This window comes from Protomyctophum parallelum (genome assembly GCF_964188405.1).
Source record: "Protomyctophum parallelum genome assembly, chromosome: 1".
Classification (NCBI taxonomy): domain Eukaryota; kingdom Metazoa; phylum Chordata; class Actinopteri; order Myctophiformes; family Myctophidae; genus Protomyctophum; species Protomyctophum parallelum.
This window is the reverse complement of record NC_139697.1, coordinates 7,073,957-7,090,121: the sequence shown is the minus strand read 5'-3', so window position 1 is coordinate 7,090,121 and position 16,165 is coordinate 7,073,957. Positions and strand designations below refer to the sequence as shown.

The 16,165-nt window shown below is 43.9% G+C and overlaps 1 protein-coding gene across 1 annotated transcript in view; it reads left to right on the top strand.

The window, feature by feature from the left end:
• The window catches only part of ext1b (exostosin glycosyltransferase 1b), a 125,610-nt gene that overhangs the window by 66,285 nt on the left and 43,160 nt on the right, over positions 1 to 16,165 (top strand). The window contains exons 2-3 of the mRNA XM_083782003.1: positions 9,683 to 9,776; positions 15,603 to 15,710. Coding sequence (XP_083638129.1) covers positions 9,683 to 9,776; positions 15,603 to 15,710 — 202 coding nt within the window. The remainder of the gene's footprint in view (positions 1 to 9,682; positions 9,777 to 15,602; positions 15,711 to 16,165) is intronic.

Here is a 16,165-nt window from a genome sequence, read left to right as displayed (position 1 = left end):
TGTGTGTGTGTGTGTGTGTGTGTGTGTGTGTGTGTGTTCCTAAATCATTTTTATTTCCAAAGAGCTCAAGTTCCTGTGTGTGTGTGTGTGTGTGTGTGTGTGTGTGTGTGTGTGTGTACTGTACTGTACTGTACTGTACTGTACCGTACGTGCGTGTCAGATAAAAGAACAACTCACTGCAGGGTATAATTGTGGCCTCTCTCTCTGCTCCTCTATGCCTCATTCCTGCAGCTCTGATGACAAAATGTGTCAGATTTTTAAAAAGGGGCCGCAGCATGGCATGTGTGCTGACATGTCTGAATCCGAGACACACACACACACACACACACACACACACACACACACACACACACACACACACACACACACACACACACACACACACAGTGTGAGAGGTCCCGAGGGCCATCTGGAAGTGGAGTGCAGAACTGCAGTGAGGAACAGCTGGTCTCCAGCCAGCATCCAGAACCTCATCTTCAGGCTATGTCAGAGCCACCAATCAGCGGCTTGGTCTGTGCGTGCATTCGTGCTTACATACATGTGGGTGTGTGCGCACGCGAGTTAGTGCATGTGGTGTGTCTGCGCTGTGTGAGAGTGCCTGTACTTGCTGTGTGTGTGTGTGTGTGTGTGTGTGTGTGTGTGTACGCATGTGTGCGTGCATGCGTGTGTGTCCTTGAAAAAGGGCATATACTGATGTCCTCTGGAGATTTGAGCGAGTGTGTGTGCGCGAACGGCCCGGGAGCACGCATGTCCGTGTGTGTGTGTGTGTGTGTGTGTGTGTGTGTGTGTGTGTGTGTGTGTGTGTGTGTGTGTGTGTGTGTGTGTGTGTGTGTGTGTGTGTGTGTGTGTGTGTGTGTGTGTGTGTGTGTGTGTGTGTGTGTGTGTGTGTGTGTGTGTGTGTGTGTGTGTGTGTGTGTGTGTGTGTGTGTGTGTGTGATTTGAGACTTTTCCGCGCAGACACTAAATGTAACTGAAAAATGGCCTCCATCTGTTGGCACTGGGAAAAATACAAGAGGACAAATTGAAAAGATTTGGAGGATAAAGCCGTCACTGTGAGTTAGTGTCGCGGGAGGAGGCAGGACGGCTGGTATTCAGGCATTTGGTTAAATATTCAGGCTCGCACATGTGAGGTGCTGCACGGGGAACGGCCGGGGAGAGAGTAGCTGCAGGTAAAATATGCAACTCACTTGACTCACTGATCCAGGTGTGTGTGTGTGTGTGTGTGTGTGTGTGTGTGTGTGTGTGTGTGTGTGTGTGTGTGTGTGTGTGTGTGTGTGTGTGTGTGTGTGTGTGTGTGTGTGTGTGTGTGTGCGTGTGCGTGTGTGCGTGCTCTCATGCAAATCTAATTGGAATGTGTGTGCTATCATGTACATGTGTGTGTGTGCACTGTCTTTAAAGCGGTGTTGCTGTCTCCCGTCCCCCGCAGCTATGCTCGGGCCTCCTGCCACTCTGAAGAGCCCTCATTTGAATGGTAATGGGAGTTTGGCTACAAGTATGCAAACCAGTGTATTAAAGCACCTCCGAAATATCCCCAAACTTCTGTAGCCCGCTCACGATTTGCCAAATTAGCTTTCCAGGCCGTTCGTTACTAGTGTTGGGCCTATCATATAGTGCATATCTTGTCACTCGTGCAGTTCTCCATTGGTTGTTTGCGAGTGTGTGTGTGTGTGTACGCGCGTGTGTGTGTGTGTACGCGTGTGTGTGTGTGCGAGTGTGCGAGAGAACAGGCAGAGACAGACGTCGAGAGATTCACTAGACTCCTCTCTCCAGCAGTGGTGGAAAGTAAATAAATGCATTTACTTAAGTTCTGTACTGAAGGACAATTTTGAGGTGTATTTCACTTGAGTATTTCCAATACTCAAGTAAAGATACACTCCACTACATCTCGGATCCATATATTGTGTACTTTTACTCCACTACTTATAATTATTTATTTATTTATTATTTGAAAACTTTAGTTACTAATTACTTTGTAGATTTGAATTATTAGCGTATTACAAAACATGTAGTAACTTTTATCCAAAGCGCTTTACATAGACTGTGCATCACATTCACCCATTCACACACAAACGCATACAACCGATGGCAGAGGTAACCATGCGAGCCACCAACCTGCACATGGATTCAGAGTCTTGCTCAATAACACTTTGACACTAACTCTGGGATAGCCCGGGATCGAACCATCTGGCTGTTCTACCGACCACTCTACCCCCTGAGCCACCTTCCGCCCCCACAATATCATAATAATGTCAATATAGAGGAATTACATTATAAAGTGTTGTGAACTTGTAAAAAAAAAAATTCAAAATAAATGTTATATTATGGTCACAATATTGATATTGAGGTGTTTGGTCAAACATATTTCTGTCCATATTTTGCCCAGAAGGTATACGTATAGCCAGACAACTATTCCACAATCTCTGAATTGAGATCAGATTCATACGAGGTTTCCACTGGACACACACTGGTCTGATTAAACCCATTCTGACCTGAGATCAGATTAAAAAAATGTCAGTCGTTCTTCGATTTTTCAAAAATTGCAGACCTACAAGCTCGTAGCGCGCCACTCGGTGGCGCGATATGAGCTTGTAGATCTGCTATTTTTCAATAGATAAAGCATAACATGATGCTAACACCAAAATGGGTGCCCGTTCAGAATGGGTTAAAATATCTTTACATTTTTTGTTATAAAAAGCTATAAATGCTTAGATGATTTCGATTTATATTTGGATGAATTTGCGCGAAACTACGAAACTAATTGAGGAGGAGGCTTCACTTCCGCTTCATCGCTTGCTCAGTCATGATAGATCTTCCGTGCTCCAGACTGTATGACGGAAGCATTTGAACATTTGAACACGTTCTGGCAGTGCGAGACTACTATAGGTCTGGTGAATCCTCAGGTTCGGTCTCAACAGAGAACCCGAATGACTATATGGAAACTTTATAAACTTGGTTAAAGTCTGTAAGTGAGTGTAATCAGATTTTCCCACACTTGGACCTCAGGGCCGTCATGGGATTGTGCGCAGTAAGCCTGTTTGTTTGGGCAAGGCAGACCTCTGGGTTATTCTATGCTAGGATGCTAATTGGAAGTAGCATAAGCTGGCTAATGAGTGCTAATTAGGCTAATGAATTAGTTGTGGAGCACGTACGGCAGGCAGCCGTGATGAGAGCGAGAGAGAGAGAGAGAGAGAGAGAGAGAGGGGTGAAGACAGGAATGAAATGGGCACACTCAGGCACACACACACACATACACACACACACTTGTGCGGTGCACACTCACAGGGGTAACAGAGTGTACAGCCACAGGGCAAATGAGTGGGAAGTAGAGGGCTAGAGTTAAGGAGGCAAGGACACACACACACACACACACACACACACACACACACACACACACACACACACACAGTTCAGTCACAACCCAGTGACTGTTCTGTCTGCTCTCCTATTTATCGCTGTACGCATGTGTGCACACTGCACACATTATCATTGTCACACAATCCCCCCCACCACACACACACACACACACACACACACACACACACACACACACACACATCAACACAACATATGTTGATACACCTCACTCCCCCATTAACACCATCACACGTAGGGAGAATTGATATATGCTCCATTCCAAAGCTCCATTTAGCCTTATATCCTTCATTGTATGACGTATAAGTGCCGGAAATGGGCGATTATTTGTGTTGTGCGTGATGATGCGTTGTTGTAATTGTAACCTTGAAGATTGGCTTTTTGCACGACGTGACATGAACATTTCCCTCAGTCAGTATGTTTTATAAATCATGCATTAACCAATAACCACAGACCTACTGTCTGTACTTGGACTGCACATCTGCTACTCTTGTCAGGCACCAATACAATATGCTTAATTGTCGACATATCGCCGCTGTTGGGCAGAAACCTCTTATCTCCAAATTGGTGTGACGCTTTGCGTCTTTCATTGTTTTATTTATTCAATTATATGTTCTGTAGTTTATGACCGGACACTCGGACACCCTGCAGTGATCGCTGGCATCGCGGACACCTCCATTGATCTACAATGCATTGATGTAGAATGCATGTCTGATTGTCTATTCTATACCGTAAACATTATTATAACACATTGAAAAGTCGTCAAATTATAGCTGATCAGATCATTTTGGAGCGGTACACACCGTCTCCAATGAAGGGGTTTGTGTGGCCCTATGCATATGTACCGGTATGTGTCTAAGTATGTATGTCTGTTTGAGTACGGACAGCTGCAATACCACTGGGTGACCTTCAGTACAGCTGTTGAGCTTCACCCTGACCACTAGCTATAACAATAGCACACTACAGAGTCACACACACACACACACACACACACACACACACACACACACACACACAGCCTGCATCGCTCAGTTCTCACGGGTGTACTTTCTTTTGTAATATGGTTATACTTCATATAGTTCCCAAATTTTCAAAATGGCAAAAACACAGCGAATACACAATATACATGCTAGGATACAATGAAGTGTACAGGGCGTAAGTGGTTAAGTAAGCACTTTGCATGACCCCTCGGAGGATCCATTTTTTGCATTCTCTCAGAGCTAAACTAACTGTGTGCGTGTGCGTGTCTCCCAGGTGGGGCTGTCAGTGGATCGGGTTGTGTTCTGAGCTGTGTATCTGAGTGTGTGTGTGTGTGTGGCGTGCATGCGTGTGGATCGGGTTGAGTTCTGACTGAGCTGTGTATGTGAGTGTGTGCGTGTGTGGCGTGCGTGCGTGCGTGTAGATTGGGTTGTGTTCTGAGCTCCCAGTATGTGTGGTGTTATTTTCAGCTCCTTGCATTGTGCTTGCTAATCCATCCAGCCACAGGGCCACACACACACACACACACACACACACACACACACACACACACACACACACACACACATTCTGACTGCAGTGCATCTCATCCTGTGATACACACAAACACACACACAAACACATGTGCAGCTACGCACAAGCAACACATTGTATACACTCCAAATTGTGTGAGAAAACACATCTTGCACATCTGACACACACACACATGCACATGCACGCGCGCGCACACACACAACACACACACACACACACACACACACACACACACACACACACACACACACAGTTACACACACACACACACACACAGTTACACACACAAAGGAGAAAGCGAGACAAAGGTTTGAGCGAGAGAGGTAGAGTCAGAGGGAGAGCAAAAGATACTCAGGAAGCTAATGTGACAATAGTCTCATAAAGGCAGTAAATTGGATCTCTTTTCTATTTTGCTCACTGGAAGACACTCAGGCATGGCTGTCGTCACGCTAGAGCTTTGTCCGCGGGGAGGGAGGGACACCGGGCAGGGGCAGGGCGTCTGCTGGGTCCCACTATAACAGCACCAAAATACCTGACGGCCCGGCAGGTATTTTTGGTAACATTAAAAGTATAGTTGCACCGCTCAGTTCAGGTGCAGGGCTCAGTTCGCACTGCAAGGTTTACCCCCCACGCCGACATAGCATATGATAATGCACACTTCTCCAATGTGCTGTTAATTAAACATTCCTAATATGCCCTTTATATTTTATTGCACTCCAAAATGTATTTAAGTTAATCTACTAGGTCCATTGGTGTACATACATACAGTGTGTTTATCCTGTCCTTCATGCTCTCAGAGGAGCATGCACGCATGCACGCGCGCGCACACACACACACACACACACACACACACACACACACACACACACACACACACACACACACACACAGATAATGGCAGTACAAATGGTACAAACTCCACTCACACCTTCATATATAATAAGGGCACTAGAAAGTACACACAGGCACACACAAACCTGCGTGGTCACACACACACACACACACACACACACACACACACAGAGGACATGGAAAACGGCTCTGTGGTGGGTTCCTCATGGCTCAAGGTCGTCCAAACAGAATTGTGGTGTGCTTTTGTTAGAGGAGAAACAAGTCACAGGAGACGCCAGAGAGAGAGAAAAGACAAGACAAGGTGGAAGTGAAACAGAGTGAGCTGCATGGGCCCGGGGTGACCCTGACCCTGCTGCTAAGTGTTCCAACGCAGCGAGGGAAGGGGACGAGGTGGACATACAGTATAATGGACTCTTTTGCACTACGAAGGGTATAACCCGGAACCTTCCATTAGCGGAACTTTCCGGAGCCCGTGAAGTTTTACATTTCCAGTATAACCAGAACCAGGGACCTAAAACAAAACAAAAAAAAACACACTAATTAAAACCCCCAAATAGCTGAACTCATAGGGTTAGCACTACCTCTTCAGCAGGATACTTTTTAGGTTCTGACAACCTTGAAACCTATAGCCGTAGCGTATATGGAAACCGATCCAGAACTTGTTATATGTGTGGGACACGGCACAGCACGGTTCGCTGCTAGCTTCTTGTAATGGAGAAGAGCCAACAGTGACCCTGAGCCTGACCCTGAGATTTTTTGAAAAATCATGAAAATGTGGTGCAAATCTTTGAATAAATATTCTTTCAGAGCAAACGTTTTTTTTTTTAACTCAAATCTTTGCTTCAACATATTTTCAGATGGAGGTCGTTATACATATATTTTTTGGGGTCCATGACATGAAATATTGAAACGGGTATTTTAGAAAACTGTCAACATTTAGAAGACAGCCCATAATAAGTAGGGATGCACCGATCCGATACTCGTATCGGAGATCGGCGCCGATCCAGGCTAAAATTCTAGATCGGGTATCGGATCAGTGGCCGATCCATTATCCGTTCCGATCCGATAATTATGTGTAATTACAGTATGAAAACAACTCTACCTCCTCTGTGACACAGCAGTGTAGTATTGACAGTATAACATGTGGAATGCAGCCAGGCCAGCCTGCGCACACATTAACCTGGTCTAATTGTTGCACAGTTATTTAATAAATAATTCAGTGCATTTATATCTGTGTTTGTTACATTTTGTTTTACAAAGTTGGAAAGTAATGTTTAAGTCAAGCCTTGATGTTGCCTTACACAAAATAATGATTCCAGACTCCACACAGTGAGGCCTACAGCTTAATAGGTTATTACGTTTCTTTGTGGGGGGTATCGGATCGGTACTCTGTATCGGCAGATACTGGACCCCCATGTATCGAAATCGGTATCGAATGCCAAAAAGCCGGATCGGTGCATCCCTAATAATAAGACATAGAAGCATTGATGTTTGTCAGCGTGTGGGTGATCACGTCAGCCTTGGGAAAAAGACCAAGTGATGATGTGCCCGAAAAGGTTGCCCACCCCTGCTGTTCTGTGTATTATGCTGTTCTGAAGAAGCTCGGAGCGCGCGCAGGCAGGCCTGTTTTGTATTAAATCCTGGCCCTGTTGCTCTAAAATTGATATTCACTGTCATGATGTTCGTCTGTTGCCTGTAACGAACACACACACACACACACACACACACACAGTGTCCAGGCAAACAGCTGGTATAGGAAAATTGGCTTGTATACGGGCAGCTTCTTTCTCTCCATCGCTAGATGACAGAATGTCAATGTGAGTGGCTGCATCTGTTGCCTGCTCATGCTGTGTGTGTGTGTGTGTGTGTGTGTGTGTGTGTGTGTGTGTGTGTGTGTGTGTGTGTGTGTGTGTGTGTGTGTGTGTGTGTGTGTGTGTGTGTGTGTGTGTGTGTGTGTGTGTGTGTGTGTGTGTGTGTGTGTGTGTGTGTGTGTGTGTGTGTCTCCATCCATGTCCTGTAACCTTCATCTCCTATAGAGCTAAATGAGAAATGATTTTCTGCCTCGCCACTCCCTTATAACCTCAACCATGTGTGTGTGCGTGTGTGTGTGTGTGTGTTTGCATATGTACTGTATGTGTATTGGCGTGCGTGTGTGTGTGTGACATCTCCATGTCCACATTCCTGCATGTATCTGCGAGAAGCAGCTGGAAAACGAGAGACCGGAGGGCACATGAAAGAAAGTCAGAGAAAGATGATAAAAGGGGGGAGTCTTGTCAGGCCTGGGGGAGGGAGGGAGGGGGGGAGAGAGAGAGAGAGAGAGAGAGAGAGAGAGAGAGAGAGAGAGAGAGAGAGAGAGAGAGAGAGAGAGAGAGAGAGAGAGAGAGAGAGAGAGAGAGAGAGAGAGAGAGAGCATAAATGACTGAAGGTTTAAGCAACCTAGTGTCTGTCTCTTTCATATGGTAAATATCTTAATATCTCCCCTTCCCCATCTGTGTACCTCAAAGACTACACACACACACACACACACACACACACACACACACACACACCGCCTCACGTGCACAGTGCACACGTCATTACACAGGGACAGATGGGTACTTTAGACTGTCCTTCCCCGTCACACACGTGTGCACACACACACACACACAAAAACAAACACAGATGTACAGTAGACGTATATGCACACACACAAACTGCAAACAAAGTCACACAAGGGCTATCGTGCACCTGTGTTCACACACACACACACACACACACACACACGGAAGCCACACATGCTGAAATTCACACACACACACACACACACACACACACACACACACACACACACACACACACACGTGGACACACAGAGCCAGCTGTGTGGTGGAAGCAGGTGTCACTCTCAGCTCATTAACCCAGGCAGGGTTGATCATTCTGTTTGGAGAGCAATAAGATTCAGCTCACTGGACAGACGGAGGTCGGAGGGCTAACCTATACCTGTAGGAGAGAGGAAGTGTGTGTTGTCTGTCCGTGAATTGGACAAGGTGCAGGTGATGTGAAGGCACACGTGAGCACCAACCTCAGACTTTGATACAGAAGTGTGTGAGTGTGTGTGTGTGTGTGTGTGTGTGTGTGTGCATGGGTTCATTTCACTGGGGCAGGATGGAGGGAGGGAGGAAAAGAGAGATAATTGAAATGAAGGAAGGGTTTGTGGCCTAAATGCAAATCAAAGTGGGCGTCCACAACAAGGTTCAAGGTTGTACTTTATTGTTACATCTTGTGTACAGGTACATAAGAGTAAAACCTATTTGTGTTTTGGCTTCCTTCAGGCAGCCTCTGTAGACATTTTTAAAGCTCAGCTCAAGACCCACTTCTACAACATTGCCTTTAATTGATCTTTTATTTTTTATTTTTCATGTCCTCACTGTACTGCATTACTGCTTGTTTTTTAATGTCGTTGCCTTGCTTTTCTTTTATTCTCCATTGTTCTGTAAAGTACTTTGAGCTGCATTTCATGTCATGAAAGGTGCTATACAAATAAAGTTTTATTATTATTATAATGCAGCAGCATAGGTGACATCAAACGGCAAACACAGCAAACAAAGGGATAGAATAAACAGTTCCAAAAAGAGCAAACAAAGAGTAATAACTATCATAATTATGTGCATGTTTCCCCTGTAGTGGCAAAGTTAGGTGAACTTTGTGTGAACAACCTACATCACAGTACGTTTTGTTTCCTATATACAACAAATTGTAGTTTAGGGAGGTTCAATTCGAGCATAATAGTGTGCGCCAAGGGCGAAGGTGTGTGTGTGTGCGTCTGTGTGTGTGTGTGTGGGGGGGGGGTTCCGTTGCCCTGTTTCGCTCTGGTTCGTATCAGTCGCTTGATGTGAGAGGTTGAGAGTCGCTGAGTGTTAGTGTGGTCGTGATGAACTCACATGTTCTCTCTGTGTGTCTCGTGCAGGTATGACTACAGGGAGATGCTTCATAACTCCACCTTCTGTCTGGTGCCCCGTGGCAGACGACTGGGCTCCTTCCGATTCCTGGAGGCACTGCAGGTGAGGAGGAGACGCACACACACACGCACTCACACACACGCACACACGCACACACGCACACACACACACGCACAGTTTTGGGGGAGGGATGATAATTTTCCACAGTAGCAAACTTAAACTTCCGAACTGCTTCCTATGTCCATATAATTCCCTATAGGGTAGGGATAGCGTAGAGGAAAAGTTATTTGATGTTCGTTTTTTTTTTTTTGGTGCTATCCTTTTGGACCAAGTGTTTGACTGTCCTCTGTTGCTGTTTCGCATTTCTGTCTGATAAAACATTGAATGTAAGTTTGTCAGTCAAAAGAAGATAACGCCGAACTGACTGGAATGATCTACACTAGTTTCTGTCATGTGTTGTGTTGTGTTGTGCGAGCAGTTCTAAACTTGTTTGACTCCTGCGTGATGTGCCCTGCATAGCAGCCATACATTCTACCCTTTTCTCTGCCCTTGACACAGAGCTCACTTTACCTCCCACTTCTCGCCTCACCCGTCTCTGTTGATTGCACTGCATTAGTGTGAATGCTGTGGCTCTGTGTCTCCTCTCCACCTCCACACCACCTACTACTGTCCACAGAGTGCACCTACATGAGTGCACTTAACTACCACTAACTACCAGCTTTCACCCCAGCGCCTCTCTGCCAGCCACCACAGACGATGGAGAGTGGAGATCCTCTTCTCTACTCCATGACTGTCAAGAACTCACTTCTCTGCTTTTCTGCACTTTACATGTCTGTCAGACTCACCTACCCACCTACTTATATTGGGAGTGCATGAATGGGGAGGGAGGGAGCGCGAGAGAGAGAGAGAGAGAGAGAGAGAGAGAAGTGTTTGTGTGGGTGTGAGTGAGTGCATAACACTACAGTATGCCAGGCATTGTGCGTTTGTTGTTTTTCTACTGCATCGTGTGGGGTCCGGTTGAGTGGAGGCCCTTCCAAGGGGGGTCCCCAGTCCCACTTATTGATAGTCGGGAACCAAATATGACCAGATTTGACTGAGAGACTGCCATCGCGCACATTCCAGCTTTTCACCAGAGGAGAAAACCTTTTTTTGTTTGTTTTTTTCAAAATGAGTTAATAGCACAGGCAGACTCTTCACATACTAGAGCATGTCTGAAATAAGTGTCAAAGCTGAAATTGACAAAAAATGCTTAAGCATGTAGCTATTGTAATGTTAGTCCACAGAAGTGAACCTTTCAAGCCTGTTTTCTCAACTCGCTGTTTTCTGCAAGACATTACTCTATAAGCCATATCTCCAAAACTGGTGGGTCAAACTGAACAACCAATATGTCGATTTGAAGCTATGATTCCCTGCTTTGATATGAAATGAAAAAACAAAAATTCAAAAAAATCCAATGGCAGTCTCCCAGTCAAGTTTGGTCACAAATGTACAAATGGAATGGAACATTTGCACCGTAAGGACTTTATTCTAACTTTATTCTAACCTTGGAGTGCTACGGGTTGTCTGCTGCGGCAGTACTTTCTTACACATTTCTATACTCGACAACAGTGTAGCTAATGGGGTCCCAGAGATAAAAAAAAAAAAAATCACACCCGTGAAGTGAGGGGCGCTCTTATCATATCATCATACATCATCTCATTCTGGCCAATCACAATTTGCGTCCTCACTTTTTCCATCCTCACTTTTCTTCTGTCTTCACTTTTCTGTCCTCACTATTTATCCTCAATACGTGCTTTGCTCAGCCAATCAAATCATCTCAATTCCATGCTCGGCCAATCAAAATCATCGCTATGATTCACACAAACACACAAATGTGGGCACAGGAGTGTTTTTTAAACATTATGTTATAATTTAGCTGTTGAAAAATAGCAGACCTACAAACTCGTAGCGCGCCATCGAGTGGCGCGCTACGAGCTTGTAGGTCTGCTATTTTTTTTTAATCGTGAAAATATTTATTTCAGAAAACTGGAGGATTTTGATTTTTTTTTTTTAATTTTTGAGGTCAGGCCTAAATGGGTTAAATATGGCTTCGTGGCCTAATCCATATCAAACGGGGGGGGGGGGGGGGGGGAGAGAATCAGCGCTGTACTGTACGTCTACTGTATGAGTACAATGTACGTCAGATGGTGAGAGAGCAGCCTCAGGGAGGGACGGTTCTGTTCTAGATGGCACCTTTATGACCTGGGAGTGACAGCACGGTCATTATGTCACACATACGCACACGCATACAGCAGCTGTTCCCGCAATTTATTTCCTTATCCCTCCATCCGTCTGGCAAAGGTCACCGTTGGCTCCTCTCCTTGTCCCTTTCATCTTATGTACGTCAGCTTACCTCTTATCTTTTCATCTTTATTTTCTTCTTCTTATTCTGTGCTTTGCTTTATCGTTCCTTCTATCTGGCCTCTAATACTTTATTCCACTTAGATAAGCAGTTGGCCACGTGAACCCTGGCACCTCTCTTCTGGACGTGTTGCTCACAGAGTCATAATAGGCAAAAAAAATTGCGAAAATTGTCACAACATTTTGGTATAGAGGGAGAAAATGAGGGGGCTAAGCTCAGACCCACGGGGATCCCAGTCAATGAAGTACTGTATGGACAGTAATAATAATAATAATAAACTTTATTTGTATAGCACCTTTCATACATAAATGCAGCTCAAAGTGCTTCACAGGGCAGGACACAAAAATAGAATACAATAAAACACAAGTAGTTAACCCATTCAGATCAGATTCATACGAGGTTTCCACCGGACACACACTGGTCTGATTAAACCCATTCTGACCTGAGATCAGATTCTAAAAAATGTCAGTCGTTCTTCGATTTTTCAAAAATAGCAGACCTACAAGCTCGTATCGCGCCACTCGGTGGCGCGATATGAGCTTGTAGATCTGCTATTTTTAAATAGCTAAAGCATAACATGATGCCGACACCAAAATGGGTGCCCGTTCAGAATGGGTTAAAATGATAGAACAATGGCAAAGAACAAAATTGAATATAAGAACATAAAATAAATAAAAACAAATAAAAACACCACATGCAGCAAATCAGTCAGGACAGGGTAGGAACGTGCATATTAAAACTCGACAGTAGGGTTTAAGTGGTTGACACCTTGGCATAAGATCCTCCAGAAAAACGCAGGCAAAAATGCTTGCTTATGCAGGCTAAAATCTGCCATTATGCAAAATCCTTGATTTTGTGACGAAATATGCAAAAAGTTTACTGGATTCTTTACTGGATGCCCGAACCTGGCCGCTCCTTTCTACGCAAAGGAGTAATAGGAATTGATTAAAGGTCAACTTTTACACTCTTTAAAGTTAACCACTTTCAAACTGGTTTACCTGTCTTTAATGCGCAATTTAAAAAAATAGCAGATCTACAAGCACTGTCATAGGGTTTAAGTGGTTAAATTATTAATTAACACTATGGATTTAGCAGGTCACTGTGATGTGTTTCGGTATACTGTGTGTTTTTCATATACAGTTATGCGCGACATATTGAGACGATGTCCTGCATTTTGATTGGCCCCCCTAGTCTTCAAAAGGCAAACAACCTGGACAGCATAGGCATTTTTTTTGCCTCTCAAACCTGGCTTTTATCCAATGACTGTGAAGAAAGCAGGGCAGGCTGTTATCACTGAGCAATGTTTGATGTCAATCACACTCCACACACCGTGGGTCAAGTGCAGGTTAACCTGTCATCGTATTCCTTCATTCAGGGAAAATTGCGAGTCACCACAAAGTCACAACTCTTAAGCTATGCAGGTTTAATATAATGGAAACTGCCATAAAGCAACGGAAATGCAGACTTCAAAGGCTTGGAAACTAATAGTTGTTTTCGCAGAGGTAGAAAGGGAAAGTGTGAAGCAAGCGACACAAGGTTTACTGTTTTTCCTTTAGCGTGGGAGTTGGGAACGTTGTATTCAAATACAATATGTTAGGTCCTTCACGTGGCAAAGGCAAGAGGTGTTCTGATAATACATTTTGCATTGCGATAATAGCAGTAGTTCTTGAGCTTCTCTGAAGAAAATGGAAATTAATAAAAACAAGGATTCTAAAGGTTGAAACAAAAACAAACCCACATGAGCTATGTAATAATTATGTTAATGTCAGCAGCACTGTCACAGAGAATGTGGTACCTCTCCTCGTCTCCTGCATTATTTGGTTCTAACCCTGTATGTTGACGTTGGTGTGATGTGATTGGCCTGACATGGCCTGGCTCTGGTTAAACCCTTTGTAAAATATTAACAGATACATACAGAGAAATAATGCCTTGACATTTATTTTATTATATAGTTTGATAGTCATACCTACAAATGGAACATACAGAAAATAAATAAATCTAGGATTTTAAAAACATTTAGTGAAATGTTAAAATTCAGCCTCAATTTAGTCAAACAAAACATTTAATTGGAACATTAACAGCGTAAAACATTAGTGCAACATCAACTTAACCTATTCTGAACGGGAACCCATTTTGGTGTCAGCATCATGTTATGCTTTAGCTATTGAAAAATAGCAGATCTACAAGCTCATATCGCGCCACTCGGTGGCGTGATATGAGCTTGTAGATCTGCTATTTTTTAAAAATCGAAGAACGACTGACATTTTTAGAATCTGATCTCAGGTCAGAATGGGTTAATCAGACCAGTCACGAAAAAACCTGAAACCTGAACAGCCTTTGTGCAAACAGGCAGAATAAAAATGTTTTGTTCTATATTCAGTATATCTGTATCTTATAATACTGCTCGTAGGAATATTTAAATGATAATGAATAATCTTGCCTCTGCACATCAGAATATCAGGCTCACGGTGTACCTATTTAGAATTCTGTATTTTTAGGGTTCCCCCCCCCCCCCCCCCCTGTGTATTATGCATATCTGGATTATATTTGATCTCACTTCTTTTTGATCTCCGTGTCAAGCTGTTTTTTATGTGCTGGTGGTGTGGGTACATGCATGCGTCTCAAGGGAACGCCGTGAAGGAATACATTCATAATTGGCAAGTGTGTAACGAGGTTTACGAAGGTGTTCTCCTCAACAGAACTAGGTCAGATGTGGCCTCCCGCATCTGTGTGACTGTGTGTCAAACTGCTGTCGTGGAATTGTGGATCAGTCGGTAATTGACGAGGCAACAGGAGTCAAGGCAATATTCTAGGTGGTGGTGGTTATGCTTTTAAATTAGAGATGTCCCGATACTGTATCGGTATCGGAAAAGTATCGGTATCGGCCCTTATTTGTCATATCGGTATCTGCGAATATGCCAGTCTAACCACAAGGGGTAAGGGGTTGACACTATGGCAGGTAAATAAAATGTTGGGGCATGTGGAATTTGCTTTCAAGTTGCCCAAACAAAGTACACAATGTACTTTAATTAAATATTAAGGTTAGATATAAGCAACCATCATAACAGTATAGTACAAGGAATATTTCTTTTTTTTATTTCTGCACTGCAAATCATCACTGACAATCTTTTTATCTCCTAATTTTTTTTTTTTTTTTTTGTAAATGAATGCCCTGCTTGTGTCGCACAAACGTAGCGAAAATTGCCGATCTACAAGCTTATATAGATGGGCTACTTTTGCTATTTAGGAAACATTTTGAAAGTTCAATATGGTAATATTGAACACGAAATCAAGTGAAGATTGTGACTAAATATAATAACATTGAAACACAGGTTAATTTTTATTTTCCCCATTTCCTGAAAAGTAACAGTTTTGGACGAACAAGGTTTCCACCCAGAAATACTGAAACCTGCCTCTCTCTCATACTGTGTGTGTGCGTGTGTGTGTGTGTGTGTGTGTGTGTGTGTGTGTGTGTGTGTGTGTGTGTGTGTGTGTGTGTGTGTGTGTGTGTGTGTGTGTGTGTGCAGGCTGCCTGTGTGCCTGTGATGCTGAGTAATGGCTGGGAGCTGCCCTTCTCTGAGATCATCGACTGGAACACGGCCGCTGTCATCGGAGACGAGAGACTGCTGCTCCAGGTAATACAGGCCACGTGCACACACACACACACACACACACACACACACACACACACACACACACATCACACACACATCTCTCACACACACACACACACACACACACACACGCACACGCACACATCTCACACACACACACACACACACACACACACACACACACACACACACACACACACACATCACACACACACACACAGTGCACAACTCCAAGGGGCATCGAAAGGGAACAATTTAAACGTGTTGCTATCAAAGAAATGACTCTACTTTTGTTGACTTTGAGTCTTTTTGTTCATGGTTTTAATTTACATGCGAATTATTTTAGTAAAATCCTAAAAGAGGAAAGATATCCTTCTAACGGCTGTGTATGTATACTATAACTGTACTAGTTCTATCACTCAAATTATATCTGACAAATGTTAACCCATTCTGACCGGGCACCCATTTTGGTGTCG